This window comes from Andrographis paniculata, unplaced genomic scaffold, assembly GCF_009805555.1.
Source record: "Andrographis paniculata isolate CXL003 unplaced genomic scaffold, ASM980555v1 Contig5END, whole genome shotgun sequence".
NCBI classification, from domain to species: domain Eukaryota; kingdom Viridiplantae; phylum Streptophyta; class Magnoliopsida; order Lamiales; family Acanthaceae; genus Andrographis; species Andrographis paniculata.
The window spans coordinates 3,522,524-3,547,936 of NW_026137595.1; the positions used below are offsets into that span (position 1 = coordinate 3,522,524).

The 25,413-nt window shown below is 34.6% G+C and overlaps 2 protein-coding genes across 12 annotated transcripts; both read left to right on the forward strand.

The window, feature by feature from the left end:
- The first annotated feature begins 542 nt into the window (after nt 1-542).
- On the forward strand, nt 543-13,814 carry LOC127259052 (uncharacterized). Of its 11 annotated transcripts, none has more exons than XR_007840422.1 (7): nt 543-677; nt 780-920; nt 1,086-1,181; nt 10,121-10,659; nt 11,079-12,037; nt 12,239-12,420; nt 12,509-13,814. XR_007840422.1 is itself a non-coding variant. In XM_051286194.1 (5 exons), the coding sequence occupies exons 4-5, from the start codon at nt 8,695-8,697 to the stop codon at nt 10,122-10,124; spliced, it is 1,332 nt and encodes a 443-aa protein (XP_051142151.1). In that variant the 5' UTR covers nt 543-677; nt 780-920; nt 1,086-1,181; nt 7,341-8,694; the 3' UTR covers nt 10,125-11,072. The 11 variants fall into 11 exon arrangements, 1 of the variants encoding a protein (XP_051142151.1); XR_007840425.1 differs by lacking the exon at nt 10,121-10,659 and having other exon boundaries at nt 11,079-11,107; nt 11,216-12,037; nt 12,509-13,813; XR_007840423.1 differs by lacking the exon at nt 10,121-10,659 and having other exon boundaries at nt 12,509-13,813.
- A 1,550-nt stretch (nt 13,815-15,364) lies between these two features.
- LOC127259130 (uncharacterized) lies at nt 15,365-25,007 on the forward strand. The gene is made up of 6 exons (XM_051286275.1): nt 15,365-15,380; nt 22,057-22,202; nt 22,783-22,813; nt 22,924-23,090; nt 23,904-23,955; nt 24,487-25,007. The coding sequence occupies exons 1-6, from the start codon at nt 15,365-15,367 to the stop codon at nt 24,534-24,536; spliced, it is 462 nt and encodes a 153-aa protein (XP_051142232.1). The 3' UTR covers nt 24,537-25,007.
- Nucleotides 25,008-25,413: the final 406 nt, after the last annotated feature.

Sequence of the window (25,413 nt, forward strand, 5' to 3'; positions counted from 1 at the left end):
AAATTTTAAAAAATACAAAAAGAATAAATAAAGGTAAGACAAGAAGAAAAAATGTAATGGAGAAAAAGATAAATTGCATAAAATCTCAAAGTAAAAATATATTATGTATGTGTGTCTTTTTTGTTCTATTTATACTACTATCTAATCTAATCTAGATAATTTTGATATTTAATTTTACTTATAATCTATCATTACCTAGAATAAAATAAAATAATTATTTAAATTGAATTTTTGCTTTATTTAGGCTGATTGGTCGATCTTTTTTATTTTTTTCGAGTTCAAATGTTTCGAAATAATATTAAGATAACAAATTGTAAATATACTCAAATTCATACCTATTTATTTTAATATTCTTGTTAAATTAAAATATAATAACAAAATAATATTGTTGTACTCCGCTTGGTAACGTGGTCCCATCAGAAATCAAACGTAGGCAGGCAGGGAAGACTGTTTTGAGGATCTTTGATCCCGGACTAGCATTGTAGAATAAACACCCGGACTGATGGACGGAGACTGCGAAGTCCGAACTCCATGTCGGCAAAGTAAAATAAAATAAAATAACTGCTAATAAATAATTAATCTTCTCACTGCGTGGACTTCACGTTTCCTGCTTTGGTCGATCGCCGGCGGATTGCACTTCGGAGAAGTCGCCGAAGAGAGCCTCTGCGATTAGCTAGGTTTCTTGTTTGTTCTTCGTGTGTGCTCTCTTTGAATTGAATTCTAACATTATGGAATTCTCTGCGAAGCTGTTAGTTGCTATTGATTGTAGTTTTCTTTAGGTTTTGTCGCCGGGGGAAGTTATAGGGTTCTTTTGGAAAGAGAGTAAGATTCGGTGGTCGGCGGATGAGATATCAATTGCGGCGAAGGAAAATAATATACGAATCGCTAGCTCTTTCTTTGCACGGTGAATCTTCCATTGGGTAAGCCAATTTCTTATTTCATTAAAAGTGGCGTTGTGCTTCTGTCTGTAAGAATCGAGCTTGATAGTTTGCTAAATGTGATTGCTGTGTACCGTTCGGACTGATTACTGGCTAGGTTGTGTACGGTAGCTTTGATGCCTTTGTCGTGCCTTTCTCATTGTGTAGATTTAGTGGATAATGGATAATGAAGAGAAGTCTGTATACCATGAGCGACAAAAATTACAGTTTTGCTTGTTGCACACTGTCAACAATCTGTTCCAGGTATCCTATCTCTGTTCTCTGGTTTGATGGTGCATCGAGTGCATAGTTTTGCATACTATTATTCCTTTGTATCTATAGACTGTTCTTGAATTGTATTTGGAACCAAAATGCTGATATCTGCAAAGGATTTGATGGAATTTGGTATTATGTTGTGTACTTGTGTGATTGTTGTAGGTTCTTGTCCACCTTCAATGTTATTCCATTGTATTGGTTGCATTAAGACTCTTGATTGTAAAATGGAATATTTGATGAGGATGTTTTGTGTGTAATTCAGGAGAATGAAGCATTCACCCGGGAAAATTTGAATGGTCGCTTTCGATTGATTATATCCTTTACAAATTTAGCGTAATGTGGCATTTGCAATAAAGTATCAGCAAATGGTATTGTGACTTTAAGACTACGGCAAGTATGTATAAACTTTTCAAACTCCTTGGAATTGTGCTTCTTCCCAAACCTGGTTGGAAAAAGGGCCCTGGTTATCGCTTGAGCGGGGGCTTTTTTCGTTTGTTCAGGTACCCGAGCGGCTGATATCGCTCGTGATTGGGATGGATCTTCTTCCTCATTTGGGATTTTGTTGTTTTCATCTTGCACAGGTAAATTAACAACAATAGGGGTAGAAGAGAAGTTAGTATCTCTGTCTGGCAGTGGTGGCGATTGCGTCCGCTTTCCACCCCTTGTTTCGTTAGCCTTCCGTTGGTTCGGAATAGTCTCGACTGTCCAAGGCAACGTTCCCTTTTACTTAAGCTCCATAGCTTAGGCTGTTTGCCCAACTTGAATATCTTGCATCTTGATCGAGACAAATGTATTACGTTGGAACTCATGATTTGCTTGCTCGGTATTTCTCCAGAGTTCATCCAGACTCAGCGGCTATTGAGCTGCTGTGGGAGGTTGAGCGAAACAGGTGCTGCTGCGGAAAATGGGGGGTCTGCAAATATTGTTGTTGTGGATAAAATCCCCCCTGATAATATTGTTGCGAAGCGAACAGCTGCGGCTGTTGAAATTGTTGTTGAGGATGTAGTCTAGCGGGTCCTTGAAGGTGCCCCTTCTGAAACTGCTGAAAATGAGGAGCATTTCTATTTGCCATGTAGAAAACCTCCGCTGAGTTCTGAGTCTGCTCAGTAGAGCTCTCAGCGACCTGCGGGCTAGATTGGTTAACATAGGCGCACTCCTTAGTAACCACAACCTCGCCCACTACCTGTTTCCCCTTGTTACCGAGGTCCTGCTTCACGAGCTTGGAAAGCTCTTTGATTTGAACCGACAGGCTATCGATCCTAGCGTCTTGTGAGACCGTAGCAGAAACCTGGTAGAGACCCCTTGATGGCTTTGCCCAACTTGTTTGATTGGTTGCCATCTTTTCTATCAAAGCCTTCGCTTCTAAAGCACAGTGCCCGAGCTACTTGCCGCGGCATCCAGAGACATCCTCAATTCTGGAGTGATCCCCGAGTAGAAGATCTGGAGCTCCATAAAGTCAGGAATCTCGTGATGAGGGCAGTTGCAGAGCAGCTGCTTGTAGCAGCTCCAGGCTTTGGGCAGGGTTTCATTACTAGCCATTTTGAAACTCAGTATCTCATTCCTTTGGCTGATGGTCTTTGAATAGGATGATATTTACTTACGAAGGCCTACGCTGCTTCTTTAAAACTGACATGAATGGGGTAGAGGTTATCAAACCACTTTCTTGCCTTTCATGATAGAGAAAAGGTTAACAGAATTAGCTTTGCAGCGTCTTCCGTGATGCCGTGTGACTTAGAGGTGGCGGCGATCTCGTTGAAGTTCTGCAGATGATCGTACGGGTTTTCATTGAGCAGCCCATGAAATTGGTTCTGGCTGGCCAGGCTTACAAGCGCCGGCTTCACCTCATAATTCCCAGAGCCTCGGGACTTCAGCAAGTGGGCGATCAACAACCCTTTGTCCCTGTTGCATCTAGTTAGGCTCAGTAGTAGATGGAGGGGGAGCGATGATGGTGGGTGTCGCAGTGGCGTGAGTTGGGAAGCGATAAACGCGGCCTGAGCGGCTTGAGTTTTCTCAACCAGAACGAGGTGTGCTTGTAGTCCAACCATCCGCTGCTGGTTGCTAGTGAGCGTTCTAACAAGCTGCTCTTCGGTAGCTGTTAGGACATGGGGGACAACAGTAGGCTGGACTACAGTGGTGATCTGAAGCGGCACCTCCTGCGACGATGTAGATGTGGCAGAGTTAAAAGAAGTCCCAGCGACAGTCTGGAAAGTTGGGACAACAGTGGAGGAAGCAGCGACATTTCCTTGGTTTGCCATTATCCTTTCTCTTGTTAGTTCTCTAAACAGATGTCTCTGCGTACGAGAAAAAGGAGTTGGACTGGTTGAACGTTGAAAACGCTTCGAACCCCTGCATAAAGATTGCCACACCAAATAAAAATTTTAAAATATACAACAAAGGAATCATAAAACAACGAAACGAAATTACAGAATTTTAAAAGTAAATCATGGCGCATCACTAGATCATTTTAAGATTTTTAATTTCTTGAGTTTAAAATCCCCGAAAACGGCGCCAAATTATGACATGCACAATTTTGTATATTCAAGTACAAAGAGTTTTTAGTCGAAAGTAAGGTGTAATGGACTATTGTGAGCGGTCAGATATAGATAAAAATATGTAGTTGTAGACCCTTAATCGTTTATCATAATTATTTATTCTCTTTGACTAGTGAGTTTTCAGGTCGAACACAAGAATTTTAAGTTGTGAAATTTAATCAAGATTTAATCCAATGAAAAGCAATGAGAAAGCGATAAAGAGACCCGCTCGTGAGCGAGTCCAAAAACAGAACTAAAAATAACAAAAATTAAGGAAGACGGTAAAGATGAGCGGGGTGAGCAAAACGATGGTTAGTAAAGTCAGTGCAAGCGGTAGATGAGCGGAAGGGAGCACGAGCGATAGGTGCGATATATATTTATATATTTTGAGCGGTCGAGGATGATGAAGAGGCGATGTGTCTGGGTTGTGCGTTCCTTAATGACTAGATTATCCTGGATGAAATGAGCGAATGGGGATGGTGCTTAATTGAAGAATATATGTATAATTTGTGGGCGATAGAAGGTAGTAATGTAATCATATAAACAAAATCATACAAAACTTAAATCGCTGATACTTGACCTTAAGGGATTTACAACAAGACTTCAATGATGCCCATAATTAGAACATTATAAAAAAGAACCCCTACTGTCACTAGAAATTCCTGCGACCCAATAGACCACCGCCTATGCCCCATTAATTATTCCAATTTATGTCTCATTAGTAGCTTTACCCTTATGTTACCTCTTTTTAATCAAAATCGAATTCAGATCAGTAATTAAGCAGTTCGACAAAGCTTTCGCGTACTTAAATACATTGAACTACCATGAGTCTGTTTGTGACGCAAAACAAGGCTTAGATAGTCGATTCTTCTCTGTTCTTTCTCAGCGATTCGAGATTCTTTATAACTCAAATTTATATGAATATGAAAATGGAAAAAAAATGGGGATAAAGAACAATTGATATTTCATTACTTACTACTTAAAACAGTAAAGTTCTAGTACTAAAAAAAGTTGAAAATAAAAGCCGAAAACTAAAACTAAAAAGCCGTAGAGTAGCGGCCAGATGAGGAGAAAAGTCTCGACTCCCCTGGCCATTCCTGCTGAGAACTTCTTTACAGGGTTGGAGCTCTCGGGAGGCAGGAAGGCAGCTACGAAATGTGCATAAGAAGATATGAATGTATATTCTTCTCTGAGTTTTTTTTTTTACAATAGACATCTTGCTCCATTTATACTAGTTGAAATAGCAGTTGCGAGCAATTGAGAAGTGGTTTCAACCGCTGAGCAGTTAGGCAGTTGGCGGCGGTTATTCTGTTAAAGCAGTTGCGCTGGCCATAACTCCTACGGTGCTCACTTCGCTTGCCTTGGCTTGTGGGGTGCTGATCTTCCTCGCTTGCCCAGATGGCTGAAGGGCATTAGCGCAGCTAAGCGGAACTGTCCTTACTGGCTGGTAGTGGAATGGCTATTCCGCTGCGGGTTGGACACTTAGGCATTTTCAGCAGTGAGTTTCCGTCGCTTCGCTGCGGTAGGTATCTGGGTCACTGGTATGACTGATGAAGGCTTCACTTATTGAGCGGACGGGGCCGTCGCTTCCTTCTTATGCCTTAGCTTTTCTGGGCCAGAATCACCGCTTAAAGAGCCAAAAAACGTTAATAATCTCAACAAACTAATTCTGGATCATGCCATGCGAAATAGATCAATAAAGTATGCCATAAATAAGTTATTGTGATGATTTTCATACCGAAATGCAAGTAATACATAGTTTTTTTAAGCAGAGAATATGCTCATATTTGGAGTTATCACATTCTCATCCAAAAGTACTTACGCTCTCCATATCTACACACTACATTGCATTGCATTTTGGCGATATGTTCGATTCATGTAACTCATTTCTACGTGTATGTATATGTTTGTGTATATATAATGTGACATGGTATCGGGTGACCCGAACCCGAATATCGGCGGACCAGTCGTGACCCGTACCCGATCAAAGACATTACTTTGTTTAGAGATTATGAACCGTTGATTTTTAGATTAGATGTATGGTCCAGATTAGATTAGATCTTCTTAGCATATATTCCTTATATTCTAATTGTAAAACATTCATTCCATACATTTCAGAGAAAGTAACTACTACTTTGAAAAAGTTTCCTTCTTTTCGGAGAGATTCCACCCATCCATTGGTCTGATTACAATCAACCGAGAGGGTTAATTTTTGAGCCTTCGGAATGCATCTTACGTGAGAGATGGAAGAAGCATTCACAACCCTCAAACAGTTCGTGTGGATTCATGAAGGTGTTTGCTCGAGAGGAGTATTCGTCGATTGATTCCAAATTATCCGCCGGTTCATTTATTCAATTTCGTAGTTGATTCTTCTCTTGATTTGAGATTAGATGTCATGGATTTGATCCTATCCTTGTCATAAAAATTTGGTATCAGAGCGGTTATCATACTTGCTTCGAGTTGATCTCAATGTGTTCGATCACATGTCTCAATGCCTTTTTTGATCCAATCAGTTTTTATCCAATCCGTTTTTTTTTCTATCCAATTTGTTTTTGATATCATATTTTTTTGGAAATCTATAGATTCCAGTCCGTGATAAAGATTTGTTGAATTTTTTTTATTGGAAATAGTTGATAATTGTCAGAATTGACTGCTAGTTCCAATCCATTGCTAGTTGTCAAATATGAGTAGTGTTCTTGAATTTGATCTCAAAAACACAATTAGTAGTAATTTTTTGGCCGGCACTAAGCGTTCTTAGGCCTTGATTAATCAATATAGTTTAGTTAGAGTCTAATCGCATCAAGGTGATCAAGGAATTGAGTGATTTGGGGGTGAATCGAGTGAAATTTGTGAGTTTTGTTGGTAGATCGTATTTTGGCCGTAACTTTTGCATACGAACTCCGATTCTAGATTGTGAGGAGGTTTCGGAATTGGCATCGAATTTTTTATACAGTGAGCACTTCTTTGCAGTGCTTCGATCTCAAAATCGTCAAAAAAATTCCTGGAATACAGAGATCGGTCAGTACAACATTTTGGGGTTGAACTTTCTGTTTTCTATTTTGAGCAGTCGGTTTGTTTTATTAATTGCTCTTGATTGGCTGGGAGTTTCTGAGTGATTCTTGTTTGTATTGTTAGATAACTCCTTGAATTTGATTTTAATGTTTGGAATCATGACATTTGGATGTGAATAATCCTCTAAAATTGCGTTTGAAGTTGACTGTTATGCACTGTCCTCTGTTTTGTTAAAAGGTGTAGCAAAATTGCATTGAAAGAGCCAAGATGGCAATCCAATTTTGAAAAAGGCATGCTCTAAACATCAAGTAAAAGCCTAGAGCATAATATATATATCTATAAAAGAAAAGAAAACAGAAAAAAAAAAATTTGAGCAGCACACCTTTACAGTGCATCGATTAATATTCTTGTAGTAGTCATGTTGTATTTTGAGGGTTCCTAGTCCGTGTTGTGGAAGTTGTTTCACTGGGTTTGTCTCTTGAGTGTGTTGAGAGGTTATTGATGATTCTTATTCACCTGGTGCGTTAGGATTTTGATTTCGACTAGTTGCTTAATTGAGGAAAAGAATTTGTATCGACCCTTATTTGACATTTTGCGCTTATAGTTTGGGATCGAATCTTCTAGTTTTGTTCCCCTAGTTGATGCGTCTGTATTTCATGCTTCTCTTGAGTATTGCATTTGAAGGATTCCTACGTTCTGTTTTGAGGTAATTGCGCTCGTTTCTTCCCTTTCATGATTGTGGTTGTTTCTGATTTTTCCTTCTGAGTGTTGTGAGGGAGAGTGAGGATACTAACATTTCGATATACATATATAGTTTGTCTTTTGAGTGCAGGATGGCTTCTTTTGAACAAATGAGGAAACTATTGGAGTCTAATATGCAGCAGTTGGAAGCTAATATGGAGAAAACATTATCCATGCAACAAAAAACGACTTGGGATCATGTAGAGTATACCATGAATAAAAAGTTGGATGATATCAATCATAGACTGTCATCTTTGGAGAATGCTCGAACAGGGATCCCTTCTGGAGTAGCTGCTGCTGTTCGGGAAAAACAAGCCGCAGCTAAATCTTCACATAACTGCGATTTGAGCGCTTCGAGGAGGTCGGTTTCACACCATAGCAACAGTTCGGATTACTTGTTCAATGATCGAACTCATCATCGGCGCAGTGGGTTGGATGACGATCTCTCCACCATTAAGATTACCCTGTCCACTTTTGGAGGATTAGGCAGGGCGGAGGAGTTCCTTGATTGGGTAACCAAGTGTGATATGGCGTTCGACTGTCACAATTATTCGGAAGGCAAAAAATTCCGCATGGAAATCTCTGAGTTAAGAGATTATGCATTGACTTGGTGGGAGAAGGAAAGACATTATAGAGAGCGACTTCGAAGAAATCCAATTGATACTTGGACGCGACTGAAGGAGATCATGAGGAAGACGCTTTGTGCCGGATAGTTATGAGCGGGATATGAATATTAAGTTGCAATCCTTTGTGCAAGGTTCGAAGTCGGTAGAAGAGTATTTTAAGGAGCTGGAAATTTTGATAATGAGAGTGAATCCTTGACAGAGACTCGATTCATTAAGGGTTTGAGGCGCGAGATAGCCGATACGGTTGAGCTGCACCATTTTTGTTCTCTTCGGGAAGCTGTGGATTTGGCAATCAAACGAGAGGAGCAGCTCAAGAGACCAACATTAACCGGGCATTCCTATCAAAGGAAGTTTCCAACCAGCTCTGTAACTTCGTTCTTCTCTTCCACTGGTTCTAAGGGAGTAGTTTCCACAAAGCCTTAAGATAAAAATGTGGATAAAGACAATGTGAAAATAGTAGACAAAAGAGATGATGCTGCTGTAAGGTTCAAGGAAAAGGAGTTGAGGCATAGGAAAGAGAAGATTGTTACGTGTTATAAGTGCCATGGGCAAGGGCACTATGCAGGCCAATGTCCCAATAAGCGGACTGTTATGATTTTAGAGAATGACGAATGGGATTATGTAGATGATGGCGATGGTGATGGAGATGGTGATGATGTAGTAGTTGCTGAAGATAATGATGATGTTGTTGAGAAAGTTTGTGATGAGGATCCTTTAAGTTTAGTGGTGATACGAGTCTTGACATCTCTACTACGTGAAGATGCAAACCATAGGGAAGACGAACAACGAGAAAATTTGTTCCATTGTCATTGCAAGATAGCAGGGTGTACCATATCCATGATAGTTGATTCGGGCAGCTGCACTAATATTGTTAGTTTGTATATGGTAGAGAAGTTGTGTTTAAATACTACCGCTCATCCGAAGCCATATAGTTTACATTGGATGAGTGACGAAGGGGCTGTTCGTGTGGATAAGCAAGCAAGAGTGACATTTTCCATTGGTGGATTCAGCAATGATGTGTTTTGTGACGTGTGTCCCATGACCGCATGTCATATTCTCTTGGGACGTCCTTGGCAATTTGATCGGCTTGTCTTGTACAATGGGTATAAAAATCAAATATATTTTTTTAAGGATGGTAAGAAGCTGAGCATTTCTTCCCTACCACCCGAGGCCGTACGTCGTGATGCTGAATACTTGTGTAGATCTATGCGTGATGTGGTGAAACAAAAGGGGGCTGCCACTACAGTTTCGGCGAAATCTTCGGGGGGAGACGACGGCAAAATATTGCTTAGTCTCAAAGAATTCAACAAGGAAATTCGCCAAAACGGTAACCAAGATGAGGGAAGTTACTTTTATATTCTTTTACTAAAAGATATACTTGTGATAGATTTTGATTCATTTGCTCACTTGTCTCCTCCTTTTGTAGACTTGCTTAAGGAGTTTGAAGATGTCTTTCCGGATGATATACCGCCTGGATTACCACCTTTGCGAGGCATCGAACATTGTGTTGATTTTGTACTGGGTGCATCAATTCCTAATAGGCCAACTTATAGGTGTAACCAGAAAGAAAGTGAAGAAATTCGGAGACAAGTCCAAGGGCTTCTTGATAAGGGATGGGTTCGAGAGTCTTTATCTCTTTGTGTTGTCCCTGTTCTTCTTGTTCCTAAAAAGGATGATTTAAAAAGTGGCTACCACCAAATTCGTATGCAGCCGGGACATGAGTGGAAAACAATTTTTAAAACCAAGTTTGGATTATACGAGTGGCTAGTCATGCCATTCGGGTTGACAAATGCGCCCAGCACTTCCATGCGATTGATGAACCATGTGTTGAGAGAATTTATTGGAAAGTTTGTTGTGATATACTTTGATGACATACTTGTCTATAGTATGTGTTTGGAGGATCATCTTGGGCATGTTAGGCAAGTTTTTGATGCATTAAGAAATGCTAAATTGTATAGTACATTAAAAAAATGCATATTCTGCACTAATGAAATTGTTTTCCTTGGTTTTGTTGTAGGTGAAGATGGTCTTAAGGTTGATGAAGCTAAGGTTGCAGCGATTCATGAATGGGAAAAATGCACTAGTGTGGCTGAAGTTCGGAGATTTCTTGGAATGTGCGGATTCTTTAGGCGTTTTGTCCCACATTTTAGTATGATAGCAGCCCTACTAACCTCCCTTTTGAAGAAGAATGTTCCGTTTAAGTGGGAGGCAAGTCATATGACCGCTTTTGAGAAGCTTCGAGACAGCTTGATACATGCTCCAGTTTTGGCATTACCAAACTTTGAGCGGGCTTTTAAAGTACAGTGTGATGCTAGTGGAGTTGGCATAGGTGCCATGTTGTTGCGAGAAGGACACCCAATTGCATACTATAGTGAGAAGTTTCACAGGGCAGCTCTTAACTATTCGATATACGACAAAGAATTATATGCGGTTGTGCAAGCCTTGAGAGTTTGGCAACATTACTTGCTTCCAAAGAAGTTTGTAATTCACACGGATCATGAGACCCTTAAGCATTTGCGTGGGCAGCAACAACTCAGTAAGCGTCATGCTCGGTGGGTAAGTTTTATTGAACAATTTCCATATGTTATTAAGTATAAACAAGGAAAGGAGAACGTAGTTGCTGATGCACTCTCTCGGAGGTATGTTTTACTTAATCATACTCGTGCACATTTGGTTGGATTTGCCCATATCCGTGAGTTGTATGAGCATGATGTAGATTTTGGTGATATATTTAGGAGATGTGAAAAGCATGGTTTTGATGATTATTATATGCACGATGGCTATTTGTTTCGTGGTGATAAGTTGTGCATTCTCATATGTAGCATTATGGATGTTTTGATTGAGGAGAGTCATAGGTGTCATATGCTTGGACATTTTGGAAGACATGCTACTTTTGATGTTCTTAGTATTAATTTTTATTGGCCACATATGCGTAAACATGTTGATTCTTTTGTGGATATGTGTCTTGCTTGTAGAGTGGCAAAGGGCACTTTGAAGCTACATGGTATGCATACTCCTCTTCCCACTCAGGAAAGACCTTGGTTGGACATTTCTATGGATTTTATTCTTGGTTTACTTCGGACACCACGTGCTAAAGATTCAATTTTTGTAGTGGTTGACAGATTTTCTAAAATGGCGCACTTTATACCTTGTGCGAAGACAACGGATGCGAGTCATGTGGCGAAGTTGTTCTTCCAGGAGATTGTGAGATTGCATGGGGTTCCAAAAACCATTGTTTCGGATTGGGATGTGAATTTTTTATCCTATTTTTGGAAGAGTCTTTGGCATGAAATTGGGGCGCGCTTACTTTTTTCTACCACATGTCACCCCCAAACGGATAACCAAATGGAAGCTGTGAATCGCAAGTTAGGTAATTTGTTACGTGCTAGGTAAATGATAGTGGGCGGACATGGGATGAATGCATTCCCCATATTGAATTTTCTTATAATAAACATGTTAGCTCTACTACTCATTTGTCTCCATTTGAGGCTGTTTATGGTTTTAACCCCTTAACTCTTACGGATTTACTGCCACTACCTAGTAGTGAGCATTTGAATTTTAGTGGCAAGCGTGCTACATCAATTAAGGAGTTGCATGCCAAAGTACGGGAGAATATTGGCAAGGCGTGTGATATTTGAACCCGGCGATTGGGTGTGGGTGCACTTGCATAAAGAACGTTTTCTGGGGCTGCGGCGTGGGAAACTTTCCCCTCATAGAGCTGGACCATATCGTGTATTGGACCGCATTAACGACAATGCCTACCGCATTGCACTTCCGGAAGAGTTTGGCGTGAACGCAACCTTCAATGTTTCCCACTTGAGTCTATTTGATCATGCCGATGATATTTCTACTGTGGTGGAGCCTAGCCTTGAGGACAAGGCAGCCAAAGGGGGAGAGGATGACATGGTATTGGGTGACCCGAACCCGAATATCGGTATACTAGTCGCGACCCGTACCCGATCAAAGACATTACTTTGTTTAGATGTTGTGAGCTGTTGATTTTTAGATTAACTGTATGGTCCAAATTAGATTATGCCTTCTTAGCATATATTCTTTATATTATACTTGTAAAACATTCATTCCATACATTTCAGAGAAAGTAACTACCACTTTGAAGAAGTTTTCTTCTTTTCAGAGAGATTCCACCCATCCATTGGAGTGATTTCAATCAACCGAGAGGGTTAATTTTTGAGCCTTCGGAATGCAGCTTACGTGAGAGATGGAAGAAGCATTCACAAGCCTCAAACAGTTCGTGTGGATTCATGAAGGTGTTTGCTCGAGAGGAGTATTCGTCGATTGATTCCAAATTATTCGCCGGTTCGTTTATTCGATTTCGTAGTTGATTCTTCTCTTGATTTAAGATTACATGTCATTGATTTGATCCTATCTATGTCATAATGTGTAGCTTTTGGAGAGCCACCATTGCTGCTGGCAGCGTCGGTTCATTGTGTGACAAGAGCATACATTAAGGCAGCACCGAAATAGCTCGAGTTGTAAGGATACGCCAATGGGATCAAGCTGACATTGCATCTCGAGGTACTAGAAACCATGCCTGTCATTAAGCAACTTTTGTTCAAAATTTAAAAGAGATAAACACAACAACTTCAAAGTTCCATTGAGGAACGACTACACTAGATTCAATATTATTTTCAACTACTGACATATATGAGTGATGAAAGAGTGAGAATACGTCATAGATCACACAGGATCCAAAAGTAGTACAACACATGAATCATCTATGAACAACACCACGTTCAAAGGCACGCATATATAAGAACGGAGTTCCCAAACAATGAATCAACAAACAACTATTATAAGATCGAGTACACCTATTTCCGAGAACTTTGGAGGAAATTGAGTTGTTGCTAAGTGTTGTTCATTTATTCAAAATATGTCAATCACAAGCATCACCTCAAACGACAACATTAAACCACACTATCAAATATAGTAACCTACGAAAGGAAAGAACTGATAGAATAACAAAATAATAGCGTTAGTGTAGTAAGAAGAATGCGAGGTAAAGAAATCTCGGTTCGAAGACCAAAAAGAGAGCAAACAAAGTGAGGCGGGGTAAATCGATTCAAGCAATGGCGTGTGTAACGTGCACAAGTGAGAGACTGTGTATGGACGAGTGATTAAGATGGTGAATTATGCTATGTGTGTGAATGAGTATGTATGAAAAAGGTGGAGGCTGTGGAGATTTTGTGATTTGTGTGTGGAGGAAAGGTGTATAAAGGAGATCAATGGCGGAGACAGCATAGCTAGGGCAAAGAAGTATTATATTATATATAAGATATATGTATATATGTATATATAGTTGGGCCAAGCCCAATGACTTAGGATGAAGCCCAATGAATGAAAGAGATTCTAAATTTAATAATTTTGCTGCATGGACACAATTGAAACCTATTTAAAAATGCTTTTAAGGTTTGATAAGATATGATAAAAATATTTCTTAAAGTTTCTGTAAAAAAATATATACAAAAAGTGAGTATAAATATTAACCATAAATTATTTTTTATTCAAAATATTATATAAAAAATAATACAAATATTTAATTTCCATTGGAGAATGGTTATGGATAAAATATGTTACATTGGATCTCAGATGAGCTTTCAGTAAGATATCCAATTATGGATTCAAATTTTGCACAAAAAATCATCTATCCCAAATGAATCCTTATCCTTCCCTATCCCACGCACATAATGTATATATACACCATATGTGTATAAAATCATGGGATAGGGATCCAACCGTAAATTTTGCGATTAGTTTTTCAATTTGAATCTTTATTCTAATTCATAGAAATATGCTTATTTTGGAAAATAAAATGTGTTTTTTTTATCGTGATTTTAAATTAAAATTATTATATATATATTTGTATAATTTACAATAAAAATATAATATTATCTTCATTAATCAAATTTATATATATATTTTCGGCTTGTCCATGAAAATATATGCATTTTTTATTATAGCAAATAATTTTTTCTCTTTTTAAGTTATACTACCTCCGTCCTGCTGTAAGGATATCATTAATTTTTTGCGTGTTGATATTTGAATATTAATTATTATATCAAAATATAGTACACATTAAAAAAAATATGAAAATATTTATATTAGTGTCTTATAATACTAATAGAAGGATATTTGTACAAAAAAATTATACAAATATAAAAATATTTTTAATGTTAAGTGCAATGACGTAAAAGATAAATGTGACCCTTAGAGACGGACGGGGAGTATCATTTAATATTATATTTATTTATGAAAACATCACAATTACTTGCACACAATCTATCATTTTTTTTTTCAAAGTGGATTACATGTTGAAGTAATAAGATTTAGTCTTATCGATTTTAATTTTAAACCTTAATTGAAGATCATTAATTTAAACTTAAATGGTTTGTGATACAATTCAGCTTATGCTGACTTGTATATGATCCAAGACCTTTTCTTTTATTTTTTTTTCATTAACTCACTTATAAATTTCCCAAAATATGTCACAATCAATTGATATAATATTATATCTATTGTACAATCAAAATGAACATATATTTGATGGGCAAATGAAATACTATTTTTTTTTAGAAATATATAATATTAAAATATTATTTAAATAAAAAATTAAATAAATGTCAAAAAAAAATTTATATAGTACATGTGTATTGACTTTAAACACAATTTCTTTTCATTTTTTAAACATATGTTAATAGAAGCATTAGTTTGATTTTATATTTAATAAATATTTATAAAACGAATATTTTCTGAAAAAAATATTGAATGCCATAGGATTACAAATACTTTTAAAATATCAAAATTAACTAAAATGATATTTTTAAATTTTTAAATTTAATTATATTTAAATTTTTCGAAATGGAGGCGGATCCGGTGTTGCTCAGCACCATGTTGATCCAATCCGAACCGTTCATCATAATTATTATGATGAACGGTTCAGATTACGCAGGGGTAATATAGTAATTTTATTTTAAAGACTTATAAGTGTATATGAACCCTTCGTCTTCAAATCGTTAATCTTCCTCCTTCAAATCGTTTTTCTTAACAAAAATCCTACATCGCGCTAGCTTATTCTCTATTCCGTCTTCAAATCGCCTTCTTCAACGGAAATCCTCTATCGTTTGTTCTCCATTCCGTCTTCAAATCGCCTTCTTCAACGAAACCATTCCCTCGCGCGTCGTCTCCAATTCGTCTTCTTCAACTCTCTGTACCGTCCTTCAAATCGACGATACTAGGCGCGTCCATGGAGACAATTTTTGGTAAGTACTATTTTTTCCATTGTGCAGTTTAGGATAAATGTTCATCTTCTTCCATGTTACCTATTTTGAGTTTTGTTTTTTCCATTGTGCAGTTTAGGGTAAATGTTTAGGGTGAGGACGAGGTCGTGGACAAGACAAAAATTAAGTGTGATGACTGATTTGTTGATTTTGATGAATTGAATTTGAAGAGATTGTTGGTATTGATCGATCGATTTAACTTGAATAGATTGTTGGTGTTGATCGATGAATTGAATTTTAATTGGTGATTGATCTGTTGCTGTGTTTTCGCAACAATTGCTGCTTAATACTCATGCTTCTTGTTAAAACACAAGATGCTGACCGATACATAGTAAAATGCTTAACTTAGTATATATAAATACTGGCAGGTTTAAAATGAATATTGCATGTTTCTAGCGGAAACAAGGTCTGTTTCCGCGAGCTAGCAGAAACAGACCTTGTTTTCGCTAGAAACAGAATTTTTTTGTAAAAGTTGGCTACTCTCCGCGGAAACAAGCTTGGTTTCCATGAGCTCGCAGAAATAAGTTAATTTGTTTTTTTTTTAAAAAAAAAAGTTGCATGATTTCAAGAATAATTTTTTAAATTGACAATTAATTTTGCAGCATTTTCTCGAATAACATTCATATCATTTGATAGTTCATTGACATCCTAAACACACTTGTAGAAAATGTTTATTGATACTCAATAAGATGTTTACTGTTATTCGACAAAATGTTTGGTCTTGTATATGTAAGTGCTTAATATAAATTATTCACAATACTTTGCAGCTAAATCATATATGAACTGACAAAAAATCATTTGTTTCTTGGATTCATCTTGCTGGTTATCTTTCTTATTCATCATTTGATGTTTCTTTTGTCTCTTAGAGTTGCTGATTAACATATTTCTTTTAATTTTTCCTTTTGGATTGTCTCTTGGCTTCAATATGAAATGATATGCAGTGGTTATATTTTGTACTTCTCCTGTAGCATGAAGAATCGATTAATTTAATATCATATATATTTTAATGAATATAAAATATATACAAAAACATAACTGTTATTTCCATCCGTCGGCATTCCTCCATACAAATTTGGGCATGTAACTATGTTGTGAAGCAATTCATTGAATTTATGTAAAAATGAACTGTAATTCTTCGGCTCAGATGCTATTAACTTTGCAGAATTCATGAAAAAGTGGCACAATGATATGTATCTTCCTGAAAAATCTATTTCCTCTCGACTAGATGTTAAGCTTGTGTGGTGCTACTGTAACATCTTCCTAGCATCTTTTCTCCATCGATTCAATATGTATTTGTTTGGGATGTTTTTGAACTGTGCACACCTTGTTTCTACTAATACATCCATCGTGCGTATTGAATGACAACACAACATTCTAGAGTTTGTCTATATATTGCACGTGCACTCAATTGAAGATTCTTGAATATTTACGCGCACAAGATGTTGATCGCATGCCTTCTCCATGTTATATATAAGATATGTTGTCTTTTCATCTAAGTACTATGTTATGAATTCAAAAGATCTTTGGTGTTGCTCCTGAAACCATTGAAAGGCATTTGGTGTGTAGAATATAGCTGCAGATTTCGTCAATGAGTTGAACATATGATTTGCAACCAACCGTCTATCTCCTGCGAAAAAATCTTGTTGTTCTTTTTTTTTTTCTCTATGATTCTCCACCACTCTTTGAAATTGATAAAATAAAAAATAAAAAATAAAAAATTGAAGCAATATTACTGTCTGGTTGTAAAAACCTGCTCAGCATATTCAGAAATTGATAAAGAAATTGAACAATATTACTGTCTGGCTGTAAAAACCTACTCAGCATATTCACGTTCATTCAACACCATATATGAAGAATACACTCAGCATACTAATCTATTAATTTGAGTAGACGAGCCAAGTAAAGAAGCATATTCACATTTTTCTTTCCTTCGACAACTATTTTAAAAAATCATACGATGATCTGATTGGTAGTCCGACTTCTTGATTTGTATTCGCAATGATTAAATGTGATGTATTAATTCTACGATTGGATACAAACATGTGCTTGTGTTTCATGATTATGGTTTTCTTTAAAGTATGTCACTTGTACTTTGCATTCTTCTTGTCAAATTGAAGTATCTTTGAATTACAGTCTGTTCCCGTTTCATGACTATGATGCATGGTTTTGATCATTCTTAACTCGCTGCATTATTTTGGATGAATCTTAAGATTGTTTGGTTTCACATTGCTACTCTCTTTGAACTCTGCTTTGTTGCAACAATACTCCATGTATTGTATCTGGTGCGATCTTTTCAGAATTTTTTCTGAATTTTTATCATCACTGAAAAATCCCTATTGTGTGCATATTCACAATAGAAATTGTATGCATCATTCGGTTTTGTAAATTCCATTGCATGCCAATCTATGGACTCTGCACATATGGAATGCTAAATTCTGTTAATCAAAATGCTGACCACCATATTTCAATATGCTTTCAGATAAATGGCAAAATGCTGATATCTGTATCAAATACAATCACATATCATGCTGGTAACTAACGCTCTCATTAAATTGCGAATGCTAAAGTATATTTACGAAATTCCAATCCGCTGAACAAAATAACATAATATCAATGAAATTGATCACAGAAGGTACGATGTTCACGATTTCAAGTCAATTTTCGATGCGTAACTTACGCGATTGAGCGATTTTCCGTTCCAACGCGTCTGGTACTGGCGAAGGCGCTAGATCATCCGAAATTGCAATCTCTTCGATGTTTCTATTCCTTGTTGAACGGTTGAATGAGGTTGGAATAATGGATAATTGATTCTGCTCACCTTCGTTGATATCAGCCATTAAAGAATGAAGAAGAGTGAAGAATGAATGATGACGTTTCTCCCCACCGATTGTTGCGTGAAAGAATGAAGGAGGGTGATATTTGATGTAGTTACATAAATTAGGGTTATTAAAATTACAACTACACCCTTAATCTAATATTCTCCACTCTTTTTATGTCCGTCCCACATAATTTGTGTTTTTTTATATAATATAATTATACACTTTAATCACATTTTATAATTTATAATTTTTTTATTTAATTAAAACTATTTATTCATCTTAATCTAATTTATAATTATTTTTATTATATAATAATTATTGTTACTAATGAATTTCTTAATTATTTACAAATTACATAATACCTAAAACTTCGTGCCTTAATTAAAGTGGACAAATTAGCTGGGACAGAAATTATAGTATAATTTAATATATAGTAATTTTAAAATCTGATAACTTATGTTTCACACCCTCCGTCCCAATATGAGAATTTAAGAAAAATATAATTAGTAAATAATAAGAAGTGCATTGGTAAAAATAATTATAGACTAAGATTAAAATAACTAAATAATTTAATTTATATTAAGAAAATTATAAATTATAAAATTTAAAATTTAATTAAAAGTGTATAATCATATTTTCAAGAAAAAAATAACAAATTATATGGAACAAATCGAAATAGAAAAAATGATCATTTTATGTTGTAGGGAATTAGTAAAATTTTAATCTAAGTAATCCCTCTGTACTATTTCAAATAACTCATTTGATTTGAGGCACAAAAGGTAACGAAGTTTAATTACTTGATAATATTTTATATTTTTACATAACTAGTACTTTTGATAGTTTTAAAATAAAAATTAATATATGATTAAAATAAATTTAATATATAGATATTTAATATTTTAAATATGATATTTTAATAAAATAAATGTAATATGAATATTATTTTATAAAAAATAAAATTTTAAATAATAAAGTAAGTAAAAATATACTTATTTATTTTAAATTATTTGTACTCTACAATTTATATTAGCAATTTATAAATTATATTCAATAGTTTTACATTGTCTACTGACTATTATAATTAAATTTTTTTAAAATTTGATATTTTAATATATAAATTAATTATTTTTATATTATTATTATTATTATTATTATTATTATTATTATAATAGTAACTTTAATTTAAAATCTATTTCCTCAATCACATCTTAAATGACAGTTTTTTTTTTTTTTTTTTTTTTTTTTTTTTTTTTTATGTTCCATACATCTTTTAATTTTGGGAAAATTTTGCCTAATTAAAATATACATAATAAATATAAATTAATTTAATTAATAACATAATATATAATCATGCGTCACATAGAACTAATTTAAAACTTTTTTATTTCTATCATTCTTTTAAAAAAATAAATATTTTAATCTACATTAAAAAACTCATTCTTTTATAAAATTAGTTTATGTTAATTATAAATAAATAAACGTATATTTTTTACTTGTATTATAGAAAATTTTATTTTTTACAAAATAATATCCATATTGTATATATTTTAATTGAAATATAATTTTAAAAATATTTAAATATATATTATAGTTTTTAAATTATATATTAAATTTATTTTAAAATATCAATATTATTAATTATATAAAATATAATAAAATAATATCATAATGCATTATTATTAACTAATTAAATATCATTATATTTAATACAGTATCACTAATAAAATATGTCAATTATGCCGGGACAGAAAGAGTACTTATTTGGAAGCTACTGCTACAAAATTATTTTTATTTCATGATTACTTTGTCCTACACACATCGTTTACATTTACATATAACTATGCAATATCCCTACGAAAAATTGATCACATCATACCGCTTCCTTTTAACAAAAATCAATACAAATAAATATAATATATTAAAATTAAAATTAAAAAATCCCTCTTACACGTCAATTCAAACAAAACTACGAGTGAGTTTGATTTGGATTTGAAATTGAAATTGAGCTTCTTATTTAAAATTTGGTTTAAATATCATATTTAGTATAATATTATGTGAAAGAAAATCATATTTTTTCATCAATAAAGTATACATTATTTTTTACGCTTAATTTAAGAAATATAGTATTACTTGTAGTAGATAGTTAAAAATAATTGATTTTATTTTTTTGGATAAATGTAATAATGTTATTATAATATTTCAATATTTGTAGAAAAAAACGTGAAGTTCATAGTTCTTAAAAATTAAAATGATTACTTTGTAATTGAATAACTAAAATAGAAATGTGTATATTTTTTTAGAGTGAATTAGAAAATATATTTTATTAAAAACTAAATACTATAGAAAATAATTTGAAATAAAAAAAATTATTATTAATTATATATATGTATTTTGTTTAATAAATTATTATATAAATAAAAATTCAAGTTAAAAACTCAAACATAAGCTAAACAAATCCTTTGTTTTGAAATTTGTTTTGTTTTTATTTTTGTTTTTTTAAAAAAAAAAATTCAATAGGATTTTAATACCATATATGTGATAAATATAAATATAATATATTTATAATACTTTTCGTTAAAAAAAAAAAAAACCATAAGTAAAATAAACAAATCAATGCAATTTTTGTTTAATGATACTGTGTCCACATTTTCATTTTCGTATGTTTCACTTATTCTGTCAAGAAATGCCAAAGATCGTTATTATCCACAAAATTTATTCCTCTTTGTGTGGAATATATCCATTAGAAAATTGACGCGGGTAGACAGGCGTATTCAAAGCATTTTTGCATCAATCCCATTGAAAGATAATTGTGGATTAAATATCATTTGAACTTGAGATGGTTAGGTTAAAAAATTAATGAGTTTGTAGTAGCAATTCCTCCTTGAAGAAGAATTTGATAATCATTCCCACAAGGGCATTTGAAACGGAGGACTAGGCAATTTTCATCTTTCTCTATCCACACAGCTTCTTGCACCGGATCCGAAAATCGTTTGCGACCCAGTACTAGAAGCTGTGTGGGTAGAGAAAGATGGAGATTGCTAGTCCTCCATTTCAAATGTCCATGTGGGAATGGTTATCAGATTCTTCTTTCCAGGAGGAATTGCTACTACAAACTCAATAATTTTTTTAACCTAAACATTTCAAATTCAAGCACTCTTTAATGAACAATTATCTTCCAAGGAGATGGATGCAAGAATGCTTCGAATACACCTATCTACCCGCGTTAATTTTCTAATGGATACATTCAACGCAAAGAGGAATATATTTTGTGGGTAATGATAATCTTTGGCATTTATTGTTTTGTACTACTTTTTGAAAAATAATATTCCGTACATATATGATGATATGCATTGTTAGATTGGAAAATATTATAAGAATAGTGACAAGACTCTCAAATTTAAGTGTAGACATAAATTAGAGTTTTGAACAGAATTAAAATTTGAAGACTCTCGGTCACATTCCACATTGAATATACTTCTAGATATCATACTCTAATCTAATTTAGATAATAAAAATCTAATCTAAACTATAAATTGAATCACTAAAATATTCAAACATACACTTTATGCACTACAAAAAAAACAACCAAACAGCGAGGGATTTTTGTGAGTATTTTTATTTCCCTTGCAAATATTATTACAGTGAATAAATTTTGTTACAGAATTGTTTCTTTCCTATAAACACAATTTTATTTTTTTTAATTTTAAAATCCTTCGCAAATAAGAAAGAATTTTGTAAAAATTTATGTTCCCTAAAAAAACAGATAATTATATTTTTATTTTAAACAAAACTAAAATAAATCCTCACCCTATCCCAATATTCAAACACAATTTCAATAGTTAGTCCAGTATCCCAAAGCCAATTTCAATTTCAACGACTCCTCTCACGTCCCAAATTGATTTCTCACTCACCCACACTCGATTCCTTGCACATTGCCGTCATTACTCACCAGCCGTTCCAGCCGCCGCCGTCAACCTCGCTCAAATTCAGATAAGTAGAAATCCTCCTCATTTTCGCTGGTGCTTGTGTCCTCTTCACCTTTCCCTTATAGCGCCAACAGACTGTTAATTCATCATTGTCCTCCATATTTCATCGTTGTTTGAGATTCTCATTTACTCCCCATTCCTGGCTCTATCTGCTTTTGTTCTTATAATTTGCTGCTACAAATTCTTTTAATAATGAACATATATATGTGTATTGTTCTAATTTAAAAGAACAATTATATATATCAATATATTCACCTATTTGTGCGTGCGTCTAATTTCGTGGTGCCATGTGCGGCATGAACGGGAGATTCCTTTATGTAATTAATTTTATTATTGGAATGAAGTGTTAATTCCTTTCATGGCGAAATAAGTGATTAATTATGGCTTAATACTATGTTTTGGCGATTAACAATGGAAATGCATCAAATTTTGTTATCATTTATGCAAGTTTCGAATTTGTCTTGAATCATAACTTGCTTCCTGTGAATATTTTGCTGCATTATATTTTACAGAGCTTCCTAACTGTTAATATTTATTGGATTTAACAAGCTAGTAAACATTTTGTTTATTATTGAACATTTCAGGACGAAAGAGGAATTGTTGGGTTCAGGTAAGGTTTACTTCAATTCTGCATTCCAAGCTTTGATCCTCAATTTCCGTTAAAAGTATGATTGGCTTAATTATAGCTATGGATGGTACTTCACCTTTGTTCAAGGATAGGTATACATTGTTCTAATTTATTTTCAAGGATTCACCACCAAGCAAATGGTGAATCAATGAAAGACCTACTTGACCCTCTCTGGTGTGCTCATGGGTTCCCATGGTCTCACCAAAGGTTTTTTGGCTTTTCTCAATTACCCTGCACATCTCATGTTCAATCCACCAAGGTGAAAAGCATTGCATTTGAATTGTGAAGGAAATGTGTTATATGATATGTTCTTGTTTTGTTCTCTTATTGATTGTGCATTTGGAGTTGAAATCAAGTCCTCCCAGTGATGATAATGGGGCCTTTCATTCCCAGTCTAAGGCAAACATATTCGCCTCAAGAATGTGGTTCTATTGTTCTTTTGGTGGTGGGGTTGATTCTTTTCACCTTAGCTGATTCTTAAAATTTAGTTTCAAACATAAGAGACTAGTTGCATAGTTGGGTTCAGAAGGTTGTACAATATTACCTTCATAGTTTTAGTTAAGTTGCACTTGTTTATGTTTCTATATCTGAAGTAATTGCAATTAAAATAGTACTATTGGTCTTGCTTGGAACTGAGCGCAATTTTTGGTATGTGTTGGCGATGCATTGAATTTTGGACCTTTACATTGACAAACTAAATTGTTTACAAGTACCGGTTACTGTAGAGACTGTGTTATGTGCATTTTGTTCTAAATTTTGTCTAAAAAGGTTGGATAAAAAAGTAATTCTTAAAGTAACTTGTATAAACTGAAAACATGCCCAGAGTGTTGTGTCAAAAAATCATTGACTATTTTGTGTTTATTTTGATGTACAAGAGTGCATAACTTGTTATATATGTTTCAGTTTAGTTGCAGGAACTCCAATCCCTCACTTTCTCATTTAATTTGTTGTCTTGGTCTTTTTTTCTTTTTTTTTTAATATCTATATATGTTATAATTGATGCCATTAGCACTTTATTTACTTTACTTTCGGTTTATTATATACCCTACTTTGGATTACTGTTATGGTGCAGAAAATTGTAATTGAAAGTCAGCAGCAGCCCAACAATCCCAATCCCAATCCAGGTGAATGAATTTGAATTCGAGTTCTAATTCTACTATATTCTTTTCTACACTACTATGGTTCGTTTCATAGTACGTAATACAAATATGCATTTTGAATTCTACTAAATTATGCCGTCTGCCTGTTTGCCTGCTTAATTATGGATGAATATAGATGGAGTTGCCTACCTTCTTAATTATGCATGGTTATGGATGGAGTGATTATTTGTCTATTATGTTTTGTTTAATTATATTTGTGGCGGAATGTGTTTTTTGTATTTAGTCTTCTTGTCTTTGCTTGGGTTGGCTTGTGTTGTGAGTTGAGGATAATCATGTCTTTAATTTGTATTTGGGCAATTAACTTTCAGTTTGATGTTCAGTATGCAATGCATAATCTTGAGAAATTGATGACGTACAAGTGGGTTCACATGAAGAAACATGATAAAAATCATGATGCAACACGAAGACTACCCGAGTAGTAGTATAAAAATTATATATTTTTAAGCAAAATTAAAAAATATTACATACAATTTATGAATATATTTGTATTTTCAGGCGGATATGAAGCATATAAAAAAAGGGATGTCTCAACTCGGGGACAATGACTAGCAGGGATGAGGTGTTTCATAACTTAGTCCCCCGTGAGAAGAAAAACTGTATATTCGAGTTGGGGTCATTGGCACCGACGGTACCTACTGAACAATTGTCGTTCAATAGCGATGTTCGTACCCCTACAACTGCCTGCTGACAACTGCCTACAGATGAGGAACGGATAATAAACATGGAGTAGCAGTGGAAGTGGATTATGAGGGAACAAAATATGACCATAAAATAGCTAGCGAAGATTCAAGCTTATTTAGACTGTTATGACCCAGACGGCGATACCGGTGCTCCTCTGGTCACGTGATGTATGTTTGTTTTATATTTCATTTATTTTTGGCATTTTCTGGATTGATGGAATTGTTGGTCTATTTTATGTTATCGTCTAGTATTGAAGATGTAGTTCATTTTGTATTACACAGTGTTTATTGTTTGGATTGTTGTTAGAATGGCTTTTTATATTGTTAGCTTGTAATTGCTTGGGACAGTTGTACAAATTTCAAATGAATCTTTATTAGTTTGTAAATGTTTGGAACAAGTATAGAAATTCAAAATGAATTATTATGGGAAATTGATAGCAGGGCTTGCGATGGAATTTTGCGAGGGATTTAATTCCCTCGTAAGCAATGGCGTAATATATTTAGGGTAAATTTTGCGAAGGAATATTCTGTTGTAAATTCCCTTGTAAAATTTGCGAATGAATGCTTCCTCGCAAAATTCCTTCGTAAACATTTGCGAAGGAATATTTCCTTGGATCTAATTTAGCGAGCACGTGTATAGCGATGACATTTATTCCTTCGCAACTTCCTTCGCTAATGCATTTTGCGAAGGAAATAATTTGATTTGCGAGGGAATTTTTCCCTCGCAAATCAACATTTTTTT